At 43.3% G+C, this 20,750-nt stretch overlaps 1 protein-coding gene across 21 annotated transcripts in view; it reads left to right on the top strand.

Moving 5' to 3' along the window:
• The window catches only part of MAGI2 (membrane associated guanylate kinase, WW and PDZ domain containing 2), a 628,972-nt gene that overhangs the window by 557,274 nt on the left and 50,948 nt on the right, over nucleotides 1–20,750 (top strand). For all 21 annotated transcript variants that reach the window (XR_014555823.1, XR_014555824.1, XM_083701301.1 and 18 more), the window contains 3 exons: nucleotides 2,178–2,426; nucleotides 15,823–16,008; nucleotides 19,390–19,546. Coding sequence is in view for 19 of the 21 variants with exons in the window: in XM_083701301.1 (XP_083557427.1) it covers nucleotides 2,178–2,426; nucleotides 15,823–16,008; nucleotides 19,390–19,546 (592 nt within the window). In the remaining 2 variants the exon portion in view is untranslated. The remainder of the gene's footprint in view (nucleotides 1–2,177; nucleotides 2,427–15,822; nucleotides 16,009–19,389; nucleotides 19,547–20,750) is intronic.

The raw sequence follows: 20,750 nt of genomic DNA, 5'->3' as shown, positions 1-20,750 counted from the left end.
TTTCTGTGGCTGGTAGCTCTGAGTGTTCATAGTGAACCATCCTCTCTCGCTGGTACCATTTTCATTTTAGCACCTGGAATGGGTTACCCTGCAGTCTGTTCAGTAGCTCTTACTGCATTATTAATCTTCAATAATTAATCTTTCATACTGCATTACGGTGTGGTAAGCTGGTTTGACATCAACTGATAGGAAGTGCCTACAGAGGGTGATGAATACAGCACAAGATATTATGGGCTGTCCCGTGAATCCGCTGGTTGAAATAGCAGAAGAATGTTGCCTCAGGAGAGTGAGGAAAATTCTCAGGGATGATTCACACCCTGGCTGGCACTTTCTTGATCACCTGCCCTCAGGCAGAAGATATAGAAGCATGATTAGTCGCACCAACAGGGTAAAGAACAGCTTCTATCTGTGGGCTGTTAGGCTACTGAAAGAATGAAAAGATAACAACAGGGCAACTGACTTTCAGGTTTGGTGGGTGTGCGTCAGTAAACGAGGGGAATTAAGACTAAGAGAGCTAAGTGGGGGGTGCTCCTATAAGCTCACTGTATACAAGTTGTTCAAGTGACAATAAAGTATTTCAACATTTCAATAAAGGATCTGCCAGAGAAATAGAGCTGTGTTTTGTCCAAACTTCACATTTTATTTTTTTACTTTTTGCTGACCACCAAATATATAAATACAATACGACTTCTATCCTTCTACGTCCTCGGCATATGGAGTATCATAGAATTGTAGAGCTGGAAGGGGTCCTCAGGATAATCTAGTCCAACCCCTTGCAAGGCAGGAATATGCAGCTGCCCCATATGGGGATCAAACCTGTGCACTTGGTGTTATCAGCCCCGTGCTCTTAACCAATTGAGAGAAGGCTGGTCCACGATGTAAGTGAAGCTAAGGATTCGAGTTCTGTGTATAAGGACAGGTTTTCTTTTTGTAAGACAACCTGTATTTGATAACAGGTTCTTATTTGGGATTAATCTTCCCTGAATTAATCCCTCTAGTCCACAAACATCTTTTGAATAGGCTGTTCTCTTTTTAAAAGGGAAGTCAAGCAGTTAATCCCCATTACTCTGTTGGTTGCCTGCTTAAATTTTTCTAGTTTGAAGGCAAATACCTTAATATTGAATTAAATGTTGAATTAGACATACTTAATAGACATAGATAGATAAAGAAATGTCTCATTCATTTCCTTGGAATTCAACACCCATTATTAGTAATGATATAATTTTATAGAGCAGTATTAATGCGCTATCGGTGTACAGCGTGTGCACAACATAAGCAACCCACTCCCACAGTTTTAGTCTCTCACTGAGGGGAACTGCTCTCACTGCTGTGTGTAGCAGCAGTTGTGGAATTGCTTACACAATTCAGATTATTACTCAATTTCCATAGTTTCCAGTCAATGCTCTGATGGTACTTGGATTCTGAGCTTCAGGTGGATTCTTAGAGCAGCTTAAAGTAAAAGCTGAAATCCATAGCAATCAGGCCTATGAAAACAACACCCACCATTTTAAAACTCCTTGAATAGCACCTAGAGCAAGGGCCACAATTAAAGTGGATTGATCTTAAATGCCTGGGAACATAAAAAGGTTTCACGTGGTGCAAAAAAGATGCAAGAGAACCTTCCTGGTAACTCCAGAGCTAGGATGTCGTCGCTGAAAAGGCCACCACTGTTTTCCTGTCTCAGGCTTTCTGAACCCTTCATTGCCAAAATGTTTCTACTTGCCTTTGCTTGCTATTGTTATCAGTGATAACTGTGGTCACTGACTTGAATCATAAGAAGTCTGGTCTATGGGGAAATGTTATAGTGGTCCATGTACTGCTAAGGCAGACTTAGGGTGGATCAGGTCCAATTAGAACTGATTAAGTATTCATTTAAATAAATCCACAATAGACAAGATTTAAATTGAGTCAAGTCTCACTAGTAATTACCTGCTCTGAATGTTATGGGTCTATTTTGGATCATATGTACTAGTTTAAGGAAGGGTGCCTTGATTGTTTTGCTGCCTTATCAAAGTAGATCCCTGTTATTAGATCCAGTCCTCCTATACTGGGTGCAGTTTTGTTTAGCACGCCCAGTATTTGGTGTTCTAGAAAGCCAGATAGATTTGAGTTTGGTGAGTGTCTGTTTTGTCAACAGACAACCTAGATTCTTAATCTTTGTGTGATTTCTGTTTCAGGAGAACCGTGCCCTGAGAATGGCAGAAGTCCAGGCTCTGTGTCTACGCACCACAGTTCTCCAAGAAGCGACTATGCCACATATGCTAACAGCAATCATGCTGGATCAAGTAGCAATGCTGCACCCCCAGAGGGCTTTGCTTCGCACAGCTTGCAAACAAGCGATGTCGTCATCCATCGCAAAGAAAATGAAGGGTTTGGTTTCGTTATCATTAGCTCCTTGAACAGGCCTGAATCTGGATCTACAATAAGTAAGTTAAATTTTTTTCTGTCAATTGTTGTTCCAATTCCTTTACAAAAATCCTATAAAACTTCCTTTTGCCAACTGTACAGTGGTACCTTGGGTTAAGAACTTAATTCATTCTGGTGGTCCGTTTTTAACCTGAAACTGTTCTTAACCTGAGGTACCACTTTAGCTAATGGGGGCTCCCGCTGCCACCGCCTGATTTCTGTTCTCATCCTGAAGCAAAGTTCTTAACCCGAGGTACTATTTCTGGGTTAGCGGAGTCTGTAACCTGAAGCATATGTAACCTGAAGTGTATGTAACCCGACGTACCACTGTATATGCAGCTAATCCATTGAGTTCCATTTATTCATAGACTTCAGCATTTATAAAGTCTTATATCCTTGCGTGCTTTGGGTCAAGAGACCAATTATTTTACACAGTTCACTCTTTCAAATGTTTCCTGCCCATGATTTAGAGGGATTCTATTTTATGGTTTTGTCTCCTTGTTAGGCTGTGCTCTGAAATAATAAAGCTATCAATAAGGCATTAAGCACTGTGTACATCAAACAACCAGACTAAAAAAAGTCTCGTTGTTTAAGACTAGACAAATGAGAAACTGAGAGACACTGAAACTAGGGTTGCCTTATTTCAAAAAGTAAAAACCAGGAAACCCTGAAAGTTGTTGAGTTTTTTTTAGGAAAACCCAAAAGTTTCTGAGATTTTTTTAAAAAAAATTTACAAAAATGCCCCCCAAAGTGATTTTCACTTGCCTAAGATATAGGACAAAGCGACAGCTTTTGGAAATAGCAACTCTACTTGACATTCATTGAGGCATTCTGCAAAGAAAGAAACAGTATATTGCCAGTTGAATACACTGAGTCTTCTGGCATGATAAATGTTGACACGTGCTCCTATGGGTTACCTGTGCAGCAAATAAATAAATTTTAAACATTATTGTTGAAATGGTATTTTAAACAGTAGCCACTTGCTGGATAACCTTCAAATTTAAATTGTAACATGGGAAGTGAGTGGCCCTCAAAAGAGGCTAAACAACAACCAAATAGATATTATTACTCTGACTATTATCTAATTTTACTTAATATGTTGATCTGAACAGCAGGTGTGGCTTGATTTCATTGTGGAAATTTGCTGTGGGTTTTTGTTTGTTTTCTTGCAGTTCCCTTGATGGAAGCACGATGTTTTGAGAAATTACTGGGGCTGTTGCTGCTCACAGAGCCATTTTAAGCCTTAAGCTACTTGAATTCCAAGAGGACTAGGCTGGAAGAGGCCACTAGATGCAATCAAGAGAAAGCTAAGTGAGCTTAAGTTCAGTTGAAACCAATGGGATTTAAATCCACAGTTAAGCACTTAAGTCCCATTGATTTCATGGTTAACTTTCTCTGGATTGTGCCCACTGTATTTCAGCATTCACCTCCCTTCCATATAGCAGCATCTGACTGGGTCTTTGTGCAGAGGCTTTCCAGATTATTATTATTATTAATCAGCAGATTATTAGCTATTCCGCTTTTCAAAGGACTGTCAAGAGCAAAGTGTGACTTTCTGGGTCAGCTGCCCAAGGACTGAAGAAAATCACCATCACTGGGACATTTAAAACTGGGCCTGGCAGTTGGGAACAATTTGAAGTGACTAAACCCCCTCTACACACACAAATGGATAGGGGAAATTGAAGTGTGTTCGTCTTTTATGTTAAATAACTGTGAGCAGTAGCCAATCAGAGGATTAGGCTGGCAACCAGGACTAGCCAGTTAGAAGTGAGGGCTTTAGTGATGTAATTGGCTTTTAAATCAGAGAGGGAGAAGGGGCTTTAGCCATCCTGTCCCCAGTTTTCCTGGCCCTGTTGAATACAGAGGATAATAGTCTGGGTAAGCAAGCATAGGATTATGCTATAAGTGTATTATTAAATAATACAGGCATAGGCAAACTCAGCCCTCGAGATGTTTTGCGACTACATTTCCCCTCATCCCTGATCACTGGTCCTGTTAGCTAGGGATGATGGGAGTTGTAGTCCCAAAACATCTGGAAGGCCGAGTTTACCTGTGCCTGAAATAATATATACAGTGGTACCTCTAGTGGTGGATATGATCTGTTCCGGGGTGCCGTTCGCACCCAGAAAAGTCCACAACTAGAGCGGTGCTTCGATGCAAGCGCAGAGCGTGATAGAGTGCTTCTGTGCATGTGCGAAGTACGCAGAACATTTCTGCACATGCGCAAAGTGCACAGAATACTTCTGCGTGCACGAACACAGCGAAGCCCGGAAGTATACACTTCCAGGTTTGCCGCGTTCGCAAGCTGAAAAGATACAACATGAACCTAATGCAACATGAGGTATGACTGTATTGTGAGAAGAGGTACAGAACTGAACCATATGGTTTTTAGACTTGTATTGCTTTTTCAAAGTAATTGGTTGGTATTCAATTAAGTTTTTCTCAGAGGGGATCTATGAAAATTAATGAGCACATGAAGCGGATCCCACCGCTACTACCAGTTGTGGCAGATCCAATGGCTAACACCAATTGAAGGCCTTCAGACAAGACCTACCCGGAGATGCCAGGGATTAGACTTGGGACCTTTGGCGGGCAATGCCTGCCCTGTGCAACTGTGCTATGGCCCACCTCATATGAGATGCCAGGAAGGAGATGTTGCGTTGCTTTCACAGTAGACTAAAATAGCAACATAGCAACTGTTACTGCAAAGACTATTGCCATTTAATGTACGCTTGTTTTATTTGCAAAATAAAAATAATGTTTTTATTATTAGTTCCTTATGTAGCATCTCAGTGTTCCACAGCACTATAGAGAGTAATATAAGCAAAAATAACCCAGTAGGTCCCTGAGCCTTGGGAGCTGATCATTTATTGGACAGCCAATGCTGTTGACATTTTCACAAGCAAGCTTTCAGAGCAACCAGCCAACCAGCCATTCTTTTTTTTTACCCTACATGGTGTGCCATAGCATTAAACAAAGGAAGCGAAGAATAAATATTTAAATATGTTCAGTAAAAATGTTAATGTATTCACTGCAAGCCAGCCAAGGGGAGAATTCATTGAAAATACCGGTATGGAAAGAGAATTGTCTGTAATGTCAGGTAGGCATTGTCTCCCTGGTCTTAGGATTTCAAATAGAGTCCTGCAGTTTTATTTGCAATTGTTAGAGCTGCCATGAATAAGTACAGCCCAAGAAATACCCACATAGGAAGTAACCTTTGCGACAGAACAGTAAGCAAGATTAGTTTGTGCATTTTAAAAAGGTTTTATCAGCACCAGCTTTCTCCTTGTATTATTGGAATTTTGTAAACAAGGTGATGTGCTGAGGGGACTTGAACTGGGAGATGCCTGGTTCTTTGCGTCCCCATGGGAACTTGCCAGAGGAGGGAGATATGAGTTGCACTTCAGTGCAACCACTGCAGCAAGGGACCAATTGGCTTCTGCCTGATCCCATAAAGCATCTGGCTTGGCTCCTCCATCTAAGCAACTCCCTCAGGCATTGTTCCAGACTACCAGTCCCCGTTTACTCCTTAGCCTCTTCCCTGGCTTGACTACCTGCCCAGTTGGTACCTGCCTGTCTGCCTTGACAAGTCCAGAGGGTCTGCCTCCCTCTCTAATTTCTTACTTGGTAGCCTGGCACCAAGTCCAGTTACATAAATGCTCAATAATTTAAGAAGGTAGGTGTGACAGCCATGAGGAAAGTAGGTGAGCCAGAACAGGTCTCCTTCAATGGCCAGCCCATTATGGGGAGCAGGCAAGACAGAAGAGCATATTGTCTATGGGACGCGGGTGGCGCTGTGGGTAAAACCTCAGTGCCTAGGACTTGCCGATTGCAAGGTCGGCGGTTCGAATCCCTGCAGCGGGGTGAGCTCCCGTCGTTCGGTCCCAGCTCCTGCCCTCCTAGCAGTTCAAAAGCACAATTAAGTGCAAGTAGATAAATAGGGACCGCTTTATAGCGGGAAGGTAAACGGCGTTTCCGTGTGCGGCGCTGGTGCTGGCTCGCCAGAGCAGCTTGGTCACGCTGGCCACGTGACCCGGAAGTGTCTGCGGACAGCGCTGGCTCCCGGCCTCTAGAGTGAGATGAGCGCACAACCCTAGAGTCTGGCAAGACTGGCCCGTACGGGCAGGGGTACCTTTACCTTTACCTTTATTGTCTATCAGAAAAAGTAATGTGGCTTTCCCTTGCAAGGGCCTGTCCTCAAGTGGTCTAGACTTCTCTCAGACTGCTTGCTGCCACCACCTACTAAAAACATAAAATAAGCCTGTTGGATCAGGCCAATAACCCATCTAGTCCAGGATCCAGTGGCTGGACAGATGCTTGTACTACTACTACTACTACTACTACTACTATTGTTGTTGTTGTTGTTGTTGTTGTTGTTGTTACAGCCCAAGCTAGCCTGTAAGCTAGGCATGAGCGTAGCAGCACTCTGCCCACCTGCAACTCCCAGAAACGGGCATTCAGGGGCATACTGCCTCTGACAGTGGAGGTTGAACATTCTCACCATGGTTGGTAACCATTGATAGCTCTGTCCTCCATGAAATTGCCTAACCCTCTTTTAAAGCTTTACCATTTGGTGGCCATCGTTGCCTCCTGTAGGAGCATGTTGCATAGTTGGACTTTGCACAGTGTGATGAAGTGCCTCCTTTTCGCTTTCCTGAATATTACAGGCGTAGAGAAAGCAGTACGACTCTCCTTTTACATCCTGACTCAAGCACATCTACACCAAATATGTGGAATGAGATAAACAGAAGCAGCTGCAGGCCTGGCCTCCCAGCAGCCAGCATTGCTGCCATGTATTGGGATGGTGTGGGCATGGGGCACAGTAGCAGTGAGGCTGGGACAGTGTCAGTGGGGCAGCACTACTCTGTCCCCGCTGCTGCCTTGCCCCAGACCTGCCCTGTCCTTGTACACAGCGCAAACACACACATACACACAGGCTCCCTGGTCGCCACTCCTGCCTTGGGATCCATCAATGCCAGAACCCAGAGAGTTAAACAGAAACATAGATTTAATTGAAGAACAGAACATTCAGAACAAGTAATATTTCTCTACAGAGTTCTTACACTTCTAGTTTCCTGATTAAACATCACTGTCTATCTTGAAGTGTCATAACAGCTATCCTAACTCTATTAAATATACCATCTCTTGTTCCCCTCAGTCTCTCTTGTCTGTCACAGCCAGCCTCCACTCTGTCATTCTCCAGCAGACATTATCAGTCACTCAACTCTAACTCTGCCCAGCTATCCATTCCACTCCACTAATGTCAGTCATTCTTCCACTACCTCGTCAATCACAAGAAGCAATCCCAGGGCCTCCACCTCCAAAACAAATCCTCCCAGAGCATAGGCAGCTTCCAGCCATGCCTTTCCCAGATGCATAGCGACAAGGAGCTGTGTTGTAGTGACGCGGGTGGTGCTGTGGGTAAAACCTCAGCGCCTAGGACTTGCCAATTACATGGTCGGTGGTTCGAATCCCTGCGGCGGGGTGAGCTCTCGTCGTTCGGTCCCAGCTCCTGCCCACCTAGCAGTTCAAAAGCACTATTAAGTGCAAGTAGATAAATAGGGACCGCTTACTAGCGAGAAGGTAAACGGCATTTCTGTGTGCTGCGCTGGCTCGCCAGATGCAGCTTCGTCACGCTGGCCACGTGACCCGGAAGTGTCTGCAGACAGCGCTGGCTCCCGGCCTCTAGAGTGAGATGAGCGCACAACCCTAGAGTCTGTCAAGTCTGGCCCAGAAGGGGAGGGGTACCTTTACCTTTAACTATTTATTTAAAATAGTTTCCCAATACCTCTGCACTCTCAAGAGAGCCCTCAGGGCAGTTTGCAACAAATACCTTAACACAGTAAGAACTGAGAGCAGGAAAAGCTTAAAGGGTATACATAGAAGCATCATCAAAAGAAGAGTATTAAAGCATCATTTACAAATCCTTAGAAGCTTCATGAAATAAAAACGTTTCCCTCTGCTGAGAACTGTTAAAGACAGTCACACTTCCTTCAGGGCAGTGTTTCATAACTGTGCTACATCCACCAAAAAAGCCTTGTCCAACCTGCCCAATATGGCAGCAGGGCAGAGAGGAGTGCTTCAGGTGATAACTGCAACTGGCAGGCAGGTTCATGTGAGAGGAAGCAGTCCTCCAAATATTCTGGTCCCTGCCTCTTTAGAACAGGGTTGGGGAATCTCAGGCCAGAGAGTCAAATTCATCCCTCCAAGCCTGACCCTCGGAAATCTCCTTAGGACACACTTCCTCTCCTCAGGTCATATCTCTTGCCCACCCCTACTCCTTGAAATGTGCAGTGACTGAAATGTGTCCTTGAATGTTGATAATGCATTTTGGTGGCCTGGATGGAGGATATCAGGGAGTGTGTGCAGAAGCTAGCCCACTGTACAAACTGGCATTTGTTGCTCTGTCTGCTTTTGCCTCTGGCATGGGACCCTCATTAAGTTGCCCAAAAGAGAATGCTGGGCTGAAAACAACATTGCTCTCCTGGCTTCCCAATGCCATGTGTCACTACCAAGAAGTGCAGTGCAGTGTGAGCACAGCAACAGGCACTTCAAATTGGCTCTGCCACTGCAGCTGAGAACTCCTCACCCCTCCAAAAAAAGTCCTGCATGTACACAAATAGCCCCTTGAGTGAGGGATATATGGTTACGGACAGTTTCCATCCTCACTTCCTCATATCTAGCATAGTTTTAACAAAAATGTTTTAATAGAAGTATGGCAGGGCCGGCTCGCCCATGAGGCGGACTGAGGCAGCTGTTTTGGGTGGTGGAATCCTACAGGGTGTTGCCAGAGAAGCAGCAGCGGCTTCTGGCAACATCTTGCAGAGCTCTCATGAAATCTTGTGAGAGTTCAGTGAGATCTTACTGGAAGCCTGACCCCTGGTAAGTGAAGCTTTGGCAGGGCAGGGAGACAGCACCTTCCCATTTCATCTCAGGTGGCAAAATGGGACAGACCACCCCTGAACTATGGCATAGAGCCTTTATTCAAGGAACATAAGGTCCACAGGAAGGGAAAGTCAGGCAGTATTTTCTTACATCATCATCCTCTGATAGCTGTGTACGTCGCATCTTCTGGCTGCCCCACAACTCCTGGAGTTTCACTGGAGAGGACACATGAGGAAAAGGCCGCAGGAGTGATTGATAGTGGGTGTTAGATGGCAAAAAGGCATCTGAAGGGAAACAAGCTAAGCATACTGAGTTATGTGTTATATCTCCCAATTAAATCATGGCATGCTGGGAGTTAAAGCTGAATTAAAGCTCTTGCACCTATGGAGAATTGTGGGCACAATAAATATTCATGTGATCAGCTGTGTAACATATTGGAAAGGACAGCTGGCTCAGGAGGGTTTGTTGGCTTAGTTTTCTATCGGTTTCTGTTTACATTACAAAACTATTGTAAGAAGTTATTATCTGCCAGAGGTTATAGTACAGATACAATACAGGTTTGGATTCCCCAACACACACACACACACACACACACACACACACACACACACACCTGTTCGCATTTGACATTTACCCAGCGTACAAAAAGAAATGTGAGAAAACAGGCAAGTGACTTTTTACAAAATACAATCTCTCAGCTGTTAGGGGAAATACATACAGAACAGATGAAAAGACACCGTACTTGTAAAAGTGAGAAACATTATTTGTCACTGACACCAGCTTGTAACGATCAGTGCTTTCTGGGGGCATGCTGTGATATTAGCCGGAGCTCAGTATGATTTTAGTGATTTTCTGTCAAGAGAAATAATTTTTGTTTTAAAAAGAAGAAGAAACAGAAAGGTACGGTGTTTTCTTCAGCACCCAGTGTTTCTTCTAACTTTCTGCATGCAAATTTGAAGGGAAACAAGAATATATTAACAACTCAGCATTTTTTATATTGTAATGTTTTATTGTTTTGCTCTTATTTTTCTTGTAATTCCCTTCAATAAAACTATGCAGTGATTTTGGGGTGAGGGTTAAAATAGCACATTGGAAGATTTTCAACCCATGATCTAAAGCAGTGAGAGGGTGCTCTACCCTTTCAATGAAGGACACAGCTCTGTACAAATATCCCTTGGTCCTTATGGAGCTCCACAAAAGTGGCCTTCATAAGAAAGAAGCTTCAAAAGATCATTGGACTGAAGTGCCTCATGGTCTGAGGGCATGTGATGCAGCCATCTTGCTGGTGCTGAGCAGCTCTGGACTGGTCAGTGTCTACATGGGAGAGATTGTCTGGGAATCCTATGTATGGCCCTTTCAGTTCCATGGTGGAAGTTGGGTCACCTGTATAGATGAAATTATATACATAGACATAGATATGTATTATGTCTGTGTGTATGTGGTACATATCAATAGGTAGATGATAGATATCTTCACACCAAATATATGTAATTAGCTGCAGCATAAAATAGGATATTCCACTTTTTCTGTTATTGAAGAATAGGTAGTAACATTTCGCCTGATCTTCCCCATTTCAAAACTGCCTTTTGTTCTGGCTTCTGATTCCAGTCCAGCGAGCCCCTTTGGACATGCAGAAGGGTATCACTTTACCAATTGGTTTTTCCCATGCTCTGCCTCGTTCTGTACTTTATTTACTTCAGAAATTGCTTCTGAAGCTCTTCTGAATTTCAGAAACCACTTGAGACGCCATGTGGGGTGGCAGCGAATGTGCTGTCAGGGAATGAAAGGATTAGAGTCTCTTGGGGTCTGCGGAACTGACTATAAGCTCCTTTCGATTGGAGACCACACCTGGAAATGGGAGCTGACATAATAGGCAGCTAAAGGTCTCTAAGTCTATAATGGTTTGTAGAACTGTGGGAGACATGATTAATACAGAAGAGAGGTTCATTAGCGTTATGGTAATTAATATATGCACTGACTGTTAGTATTTGAGGCTGCAAGTTATACCATCAGTGTTCCTCCCATTCCAAGTGTGAAAGGATGCACGTGGCAGAGAAGAGGCTAGGCGGAACCTTCCTCATGGTATTTTTTTCCCCTCATGCAGAGAATTTGTTTAAAAATGCGCTATGCATTTTTGAAATGGGAATAAGTTGTTGTTGTTGTTTAGTCGTGTCTGACTCTTCATGACCCCATGGACTAGAGCATGCCAGGCCCTCCTGTCTTCCACTGCCTCCTGCAGTTTGGTCAAACTCATGCTGGTAGCTTCGAGAACACTGTCCCACCATCTCGTCCTCCATCGTCCCATTCTCCTTGTGCCCTCAATTTTTCCCAACATCAGGGTCTTTTCCAGGGAGTCTTCTCTTCTCATGAGGTGGCCAAAGTCTTGGAGCCTCAGCTTCAGGATCTGTCCTTCCAGTGAGCACTCAGGGCTGATTTCCTTAAGAATGGATAGGTTGGATCTTCTTGCAGTCCATGGGACTCTCAAGAGTCTCCTCCAGCACCATAATTCAAAAGCATCAATTCTTTGGCGATCAGCCTTCTTTATGGTCCAGCTCTCACTTCCATACATCACTACTGGGAAAACCATAGCTTTAACTATAACGGGCCTTTGTCAGCAAGGTGATGTCTCTGCTTTTTAAGATGCTGTCTAGGTTTGTCATTGCTTTTCACCCAAGAAGCAGGCGTCTTTTAATTTTGTGACTGCTGTCACCATCTGCAGTGATCATGGAGCCCAAGAAAGGAAAATCTCTCACTGCCTCCATTTCTTCCCCTTCTATTTGCCAGGAGGTGATGGGACCAGTGGCCATGATCTTCCTTTTTTTGATGCTGAGCTTCAGACCATATTTTGCGCTCTCCTCTTTCACCCTCATTAAAAGGTTCTTTAATTCCTCCTCACTTTCTGCCATCAAGGTTGTGTCATCCGCATATCTGAAGTTGTTGATATTTCTTCCGGCAATCTTAATTATGGGAATAAGTAGGAGTAAACAAATGACAATGTAAATGGCACTGAAACTACATGTAAACATGCAGAAGTCCCCTACTCTTACGGTAGCTTCTTTTAAAGCTGAAAGTAGCCTGGGATTTAATAAAAATAAATTTAAAAAAAAAGAAAGTAGCCTGGGATGGTAGGGAAGGGCTTGCTTAATCCTTTCCCATCCAGCCATTTTATTGCTCAGAATTCATTTCCTTAGCTTTTTCTGCTCTTACAGGAATAGCTGTGGCTACCATTATCTTTTCTCCGGCAGAGTGAAAAGCAGCTGGGAAGTGGGGATATTGACTGGAAAAATTGCCAGAGGAGAAAGAATTGAGCTGCCCTTCCTGCCCCCTTTAATCTATTCCTGCTGATCCTCTGCTCAATACTGCAAATCTCTGAGGCTGCTTTTAGTTTTGGTTTGGGGTGTGTTTTTTTTAACAATCCAAGGGAACAATACATGTGCAGACACAGGAAATAGAAAAGGAGGGGGGGACAACAGTAAATAAAAGGGGTAGGAAAATACAATGCAAAAAGTGGGTTTTTTTAATCAAAAGAAGAAGCAGCAGCAAAGAACCATATAATTTTTGCAGTTAATGGATGGATGAATTGGCCATCAACAAATGCAGAGCATGAAATAAAAGTTCTGCAAACACCCGTAACTGGGGTATTTCATTCATCTTAAAACAGATGCAAGGAGATGTTAACATGGTGGTATTTACAAACAAGTGATTTATCCCATGTGCATTTGAGAGGTGATCAAAACCAGTTCTGTACCAATGCCTAGGGTCGCCATGTTTAAAAAAGTAAAAACCAGGACATCCTGTTTCTTTGTTTTTAGGCAAGCCATCCAGATATATGGCAGCCCTAGCAATGCCTCCATGTAAATTTTCATTGACTCTTAGAACTCATTAGCACAACCTTTTGATCTGCACATTTGAATGGCCCAGGATAAATTATAAAGCTTGTGGGATAATACTCATTTGCTGCTGCTGGGCTGAACATTGCACTTCATAATGTGACTGTAACTGCCTCCTAAAAACTGGAAACAGCCAATCCAAACTGTACTCAGTACATGCCTGACTACAGTCATACCTCGGGTTGAATGTGCTTCAGGTTGAGCACTTTCAAGTTGCACTCCGCGGCAACCCGGAAGTAATGGAGCGCGTTACTTCCGGGTTTTGCCGCTCGCGCATGTGCAGACGCTCAAAATGACGTTATGCACGGAAGCGGCAAAACGTGACCCACGCATGCGCAGATGCGCCATCACGTCTTACATTCCGTTCAGGATGCAAACGGGGCTCCGGAACGGATCCCGTTCGCATCCTGAGGTACCACTGTATAGTGGTCAGGTTTTCCCCAGTCTTTTGAGTTCACAGTAGTACAGGACAAAGGGAGCCCTGGCTGACTAAAATCTGTCGCTACTACAGGCCTGTCCAGTAAATCTGTTTCAACTTAGATCCTAGAATTAATAAATCAATAGGGTTTTTTAGAGTTTACATATTGTTGTTTTCTTTTAAACTGAGTAATTTGCAAATATCCAGACTGTCTTGCATTTCCTTAAGTGTGTCTGTAAAGCAGAGCATTAAATCAAATTACAATTTGCTTAATTAAAAGGGCTTCAAATACTAAGGCACTAGAAATTAATGAGAAGGAATTAATTCTGTACTAAAAGCCATGCATCGTTATTTTGTTTCTTGAAAAAAGCCCTATGAAAGCACTTTTTGCTTGAAAATAAAACTATAGTTCATCAGCAAGTTTCAGAAGTTGTATTCCTGATATTGGCTCAGGAAGTGTTTTAGCATGGGGCAGTGGTGAATTATGTGGTAACGGTTAACATCAACAGGTTTAGATGTAAAAATGGATGGACTTAGAGCTGAAGTTCAAAATCATATTTTCTGAACTTAGTTTGAATCCAGACATTCCCTTCTTCCAGCAGAGAAGCTCTTTCTATTAGAGGAAAGGAACATTTGGATCCAGCCCCTTGTGAGGAAATCTCTACCCTAGTGAAAAAATCTCTATTCATTTTTCCATGTTTTTGTTTGCATTCTAAGGACCAAAGGTGCAATCCTGTTGTGCCTACACATGTAAAAGAGCATGAAGAGGTGCCATGTAGAAGCTAGAGTAGTCCTTACCTCTCCTGCAGCATTACTGCTTTGCAGGCCTGCCCCACTATGGCTGGGAGCTTCTCAAGTCCTTCAAGGTCTCTCCTAAAAGTATCTAGCAGCATCACCTGCGGACCTGGCACACAGGCTGCTGGAATAAACAGGAGCATGCAGAGCCCTGGAGGAAAATAAGTTGCTCGATGCTCCCAGGTTAGGCATGGAAAGCCATTCTGTGGTGGGTGTGGCCTGGTTGTGATGCAACACACTGCATACTGCAAAGGTGACCCTGGGTTTTCTGTTCACAAATCAGTGCTTCATATATATAAGAGAAAATAACAAATCTTAGGTTGTGCCTGCAATGTCTAGTTACCTTTTGCCTTCAATATGCTTTTTCTCTCAAACTAGTTTTGGGATGCTTGCCTCTTTGTGCAATATTTACAAGCATTCCATATTTTGTTTAATTTTACCTCCTAATTTCCATCGTACCATAAGAGGATTCAGCAGAGGACAATCATAAGCTTTTTCATTGGACAACTTTGTGTCTTACCCACCATGATCAGTCCTAGATGGGGTTACAATCCCTGTGAAAGAGCAGTTGTGTAGTTTGGGAGTGCTCCTTTATCTCAACCCGAGGTACTACATCCGGGTTAGTGGAATTTGTAACCCGAAGAGTTTGTAACCCGAGGTACCACTGTGTGTGTGTGTGTGTGTGTGTGTGTGTGTGTACAGTGGTACCCTGGGTTTACAGACACTTCAGGTTACAGACTCCGCTAACCCGGAAGTAGTACCTCAGGCTAAGAACTTTACCTTAGCATGAGAACAGAAATCGCGTGGTGGCAGCGGGAGGCCCCATTAGTTAAAGTGGTGCTTCAGGTTAAGAACAGTTTCAGGTTAAGAACGGACCTCCAGAACGAATTAAGTTCGTAACCCGAGGTACCACTCTCTCTGTGTGTGTGTTGGCAATGAGAAAGGGTGGAGTAGAAATTTCCTAAACCAAAAAGTAAAAAAATGTAAAGACCTTTGAATCTCTGCTCTTCCAATTGACCTTTAGTCAACTAAGCGGACGGCAAAGGGAAAATGCAGGGAAGAAAGACATTGTCTCCTGGTTAATCTTGAAAAGAAGACTTATCCCTAATGAATGTCATGACTTCCAAAATGATGGTGGATACTTTACTTTGTTATCGGCATAAGCTCCAATAATGCTGATTTAGCTGTTGAGATTTTAGACAGAAACCCAAGCAGACTGAAGTGGACGTGCATTCGGGGGGGGGGGGGAGAGAGAGCTGGATGTTGCAGCTGCTTACAAAGCACAGTAAGACCGTCTAGACATTTCCCACTGGAACCCATTTTGCCTACATGCAAACATTAGTTTACTTCCTTGTACCTGCTATCTTGTATCGACTGTCGTTTTAGGTTAACTGTGCGGGTATATATATATTTCCTTTTCTTTTCTAGCTGTACCCCATAAAATAGGCCGGATAATTGATGGAAGCCCCGCTGATCGCTGCGCAAAGCTCAAAGTCGGAGACCGGATCTTAGCTGTGAATGGCCAGTCTATTATTAACATGCCTCATGCAGATATTGTGAAGCTAATTAAAGATGCTGGTCTTAGTGTAACTCTTCGCATCATTCCTCAGGAGGGTAAGTAATTGACCCTTAAAACCCTGGAGGAAAATAGAAGTAGCAACCAATTAATCTGAACTGCACCCCTGGGAAAGTGAGGAAGTTTTTATATGTGCAGCCAGTGCGTGGCATTATATAAATGTTACTGCTGGATCCCCGCAGACCTTGCTAGAAGAGAATCTGAGCCCTTCAAAAACACTTCAAATGGCAAAAGTATCTGTGAACCACCAGGAGAGGCCTTGATGAAGCACTGCAGGGTCTGCTCCTTTGCCTCCTGGGAGAACTAACATTATATAGCAGTTGGAAATAATCACTAGCGTCCCCTGTTCCATTTTCACCCCACTTTACATAATTGCAACTCCACTGACGTCAGATTTGCTTGGGTTTTTTTTCCTCCCAGTTGTGCAACTGAGAACAGATTCCAAACCACAGGAGCACTAACAGAACGACTCTTCAGCATTAGGAACTTGTCCTTCCAATGGTTTTGTACCTTGTGTACTCACAGAGTGGGTGTTAAATTCTGCCCAAAATATGAGGAGAGCATTCTGATCTAATGGCGGTAATTTTGCTCATACCTTATTTCCTGGAAAGGCATAAATTCATCCTCCTTCCCCACTGAAAGCAACATGAGATATAGATTCCCTCCCCCCCCCTCAGTTTATCAGTTTGTCTCTTGTCAGTGAATTAAAATGTTTTAAAAATATAATAATTTTCACCATCTGATTAACTTAAACAGGCTGGATTCATACTAAGTTAGTTGCACATTTATCACTGAAATCAACATGAAAAAATCATAATGTTCCATTAAAATAAATGAAAATCAAGTTCAACTAACTTCATCTGGATCAAACCTAATGATAGCAAGACCGGCACTACCATTAGGCAAGCTGAATGGCCCTCCTTGGTCAGAAGGTTAATGGGCCGCTAGCAAATTTTCATTTATTATATTTTTACCATTGTGAGGCGCGCACTGGATTTTTTTGCCTCTAGTACAATAATGTCTCTGGCTGCCCCCACTGATAAATCACAGTACTCTGTTGTTGTTTTTCTTCTATAAGAAAACTTACCTTTCAAGAAGGCTGGGGGCACTTTGGGGGGTGGGGCTTAGAACCCTCTGAAGGCAAATCAAGTTTCTCATGCGAAGGGCCATTGCTCAGTGATAGAGCACATGCTTTGGATGCAAAAGCTCCCAGGTTCAATACCTGGCATTCTCCAGGTAAGGCTGGGAAGTTTTCCTGCCCAAAACCCTGGCGAGCTGCTATTAGTCAGTGTAGACTAAGCTAGATGGACCAATGATCTGACTTGAAATAAGGCAGCTTCCTGTGTCGTTTGCAACCCAGTGCTGCTCCCCTACCCAGTTCCCAAATTTTGGTACTGATAGCTAGTAGTGGGTGGCTGGACAGCAGCACTTACCTGATGTCCCAGTGCTGGCATTGCTGCAGTGCCCCAAGAGAGGGAGGGGCAAGGAGGTGACAAGGTTGGCATAGTGCAAACACATTGACAGGAATTGGCTCTAGCTGTGTGTTTGCACCACACTGACCTCTCCCTCTTGTTATGCCTCAGCAACACCTGCTGTTGCTGCTGCTGCTGCTATGGGCTTATGCACAGATAAATATGGTTGCAGACTATGCAAGACAGATTGGAGAAAAACAGATTTCTCTCTAACCATCTCTGCCCACAAAGCAATCAACATTTGGCATGAGAATTGTGTTCCTAGAGGTACAGTGGTGCCTCGCAAGACGAAAAGAATCTCTTCGTCTAGCAGTTTTTTCGTCTTGCAAAGCAACCCTATTAGTGGCTTAGCAGATTAGCGCTATTAGCGGCTTAGCGGCTATTAGCGGCTTAGCGGCTAAGCGGCTATTAGCGGTTTAGCGGCTTAGAAAAAGGGAGAAAAAAGCAAAAAAAATCGCAAGACTCGCAAGACGTTTTCGTCTTGCGAAGCAAGCCCATAGGGAAATTTGTCTTGCGAAGCGCCTCGAAAAATGGAAAACCCTTTCGTCTAGCGGGTTTTTCATCTTGTGAGGCATTCGTCTTGCGGGGCACCACTGCACAGGGAAAGGTGATGAATTCTGTTTCATTAAGTAGTCTGTGTAGCTTTACATCCCAGTAGCACAATAGTAAAAGACTAGAGATGTTGAATACATAAGTTGTGTGATTCCGTCGCGGTCTCTGCTGCTGGATGGATAACTTCTTTGCTTCCTGGATATATTTTCCCTATTGGAAGTGCTACAGTATGAAAAAGAACACTTTATCATATACACATTTACAAATATTTGTTAATATCTTATGCACCTAAGAGGGGCTGGCCTTGTTTGCCAATGGCAAATGTTTAGCTGAGTTCAAAGGCAGCTGGTCTAGCCTACATAGTTTTGCTTTCCTGCCTGTTTTATTTGTCTAAATGTGCACTGCCCAACAGATTCAAAATAGGTAAAAGCAATTGTACATTAATAGCTTGCTAGATATTTAGGTGCTTAGAAGTTAAACAGAGCATGGAGAATAGAAGAAGGAAAACCTAAGAAAACTGCAAAGAATATTGTGGCGCCTTAGAAGACTGACAAAGATTTACTCTGACATGGGTTTTTGTGAAGTTGGGCTAAGAAAAAGGAGGGTTTTTCTGAAGATGACTCTGTTAACCCTACTTTCCTCCACTCATTCAAATGCATTAGTTCTATTCCAGTCCAAATCCTTCACCCCCTTCTTGCTGAGTAAATTAGGCTGCAATCCTGTGCACACTTCCTCATGCACATGAACCCTGTGGGAAGTCTGTGTTTGGTCTGTTAGTCATTCAAAACAGATCTTGAACATAAATTTGGGAAAGCTATTATCTGTGGCCAAATGGTTTTGAATCCAAGCAAGATTTCTCTCTTCCAGTTCCCTTTCCTTTCACTGTCATCCTCCTTTCCTTCTTACATCATTCTTCAGAGGTCCAGGGGTCCAGATTTGAAACCTTGCATGAGCACGATATTATCTATGAAAATCTTCCATCTGATACTGTTGTCCTCACGCTTTAGACGTGTGGGCCTAAGCCATCTAAAATTTCAACTGCAGAGCTGTAGTGAGCTGCTATTTTCTCATTTTCTCTCTTTTTCTCAAAGTGGAACCATTCCATATTTCTCTCTGCCCTTGGAAGGAACTCTGAGAAATGAAATGTGTATGTCAATTCCAATTGGGTTTTGAATAACACGCATGCCAGCCAGAGCAGGATGAGATTTCAAACACGATCAGATGAAGCTTTCTAAGTTCAGGTGTCTTAAAATCTAATTACAAGCCATGATAATAAAAGCAACAGAACATAAATTGCCCGAGATGGGGTATGACACAGCAATGATTGCCTCCCTTTGCCCTTTACTAAATGCCACGCGGTGACAGCTCTCTAATCACCAGTCTTCCGTTATGCAGAGCTGAACAGCCCAGCTTCCGCACCCAGCTCAGAAAAACAGAGCCCCATGGCACAGCAGCACAGCCCCATGGCTCAGCAAAGCCCCCTATCCCAGCAGAGCCCCGTAACACAGCCGGCGCCTCCACAACCTCTCCAGTCCCAAGGACACGAAAACAGGTAAGGAAAGAGCAGGTGATCCAGCCTTCTGCTTTCTCCAGGTATACAATGAAAGACTGTGATTCCCTAATGGTGCATTTTGGCTCAGATCGGAATAGCCCTCCCACAAACAGAAGGGCTCTTTCTGTTCGTGATCAGGAGAGGCTCCCACTCATGGAAGGAGAAGGGAGCAGTTCCCCCAAGTATTCTCTTCTGTTTCACTCCCCACATTGTTCCAGAGCATATTTTTAAGGAACAGAAGGAGCTACAGGGAGTAAGTCAGGGAAGTGGCCCCCCCAACTCTTTCTGTGAGAGGGACCATTCTTTGAGCAGAATTCCTCTCACGGTCTACCTGCATCCAGCCCTTTATGCTAATGAAACAGTGCATAATTTGGTGATGACGTATCTGTTGCTGTGAGTGGAACCTAGCGCAAATGGCACTTTGCCTATGTAGTAATTGCCAAAGCTTTCATTTGATGACTTTTGACATGATTTTACCTTATTCATGTTAAGAGTTCTTATGGTACTGCCTCATAATATTATATCACTGGTTTCACTGCCAGATTCCTGACAATATGACTTGCATTGTTGCCATAGAACACCTTATCATGTGAAAATGGTGCACAAAAGTTACTTTGATCAGAAGTGCTCATGGGGGTCAAATATGGTTATGATGCTGTTGCATCTTTTTAATCTTAAAACTGACTCCCTCTCATGAGCCACACAAACAAACCAGTATTCGAAATCATTTTGTCTAGCAAATTTACAGCTTTCTTGGTTTATAGCAGATCATTAATCTCCAAATCATTTCTCCATGTTAGTTACCAATCTACTTTTTGTAATTTCCGGACAATTATATTTTGTCCTTGTAAAAACTTTCGTCTTGTAAAATGTGACCTAATACATTATCATTATAGTCATTCACATCATTGATTTACCAATGTACCTCGTCCAAAACCTTGACCCAACAGTAAATGACAGTTTCAAAGTTCCTACACAGTGTTATAAAAAGGACTAATTAGTTGTGGTTCAAGTACAATGCTCTGTATGTCATATTCATTTAACACTCCTACAAAATTAAGGCTGCAATCCTAAGCACACTTAACTGTAGAAGCAAGTTCCTTTGAAATCAGTGGGGTTTACTTTTAAGTAATGTGCTGAAGACTGAGATGCTAATGATCCAAAATCTTTATGAGGTACTTTTAAAAAGCTACTTTAGGTGCAT

Source organism: Podarcis gaigeae (genome assembly GCF_964106915.1).
Source record: "Podarcis gaigeae genome assembly, chromosome: 10".
NCBI lineage: Eukaryota > Metazoa > Chordata > Lepidosauria > Squamata > Lacertidae > Podarcis > Podarcis gaigeae.
Note: the sequence above shows the minus strand (reverse complement) of the source record. Positions and strands in the feature narration are given on the sequence as shown.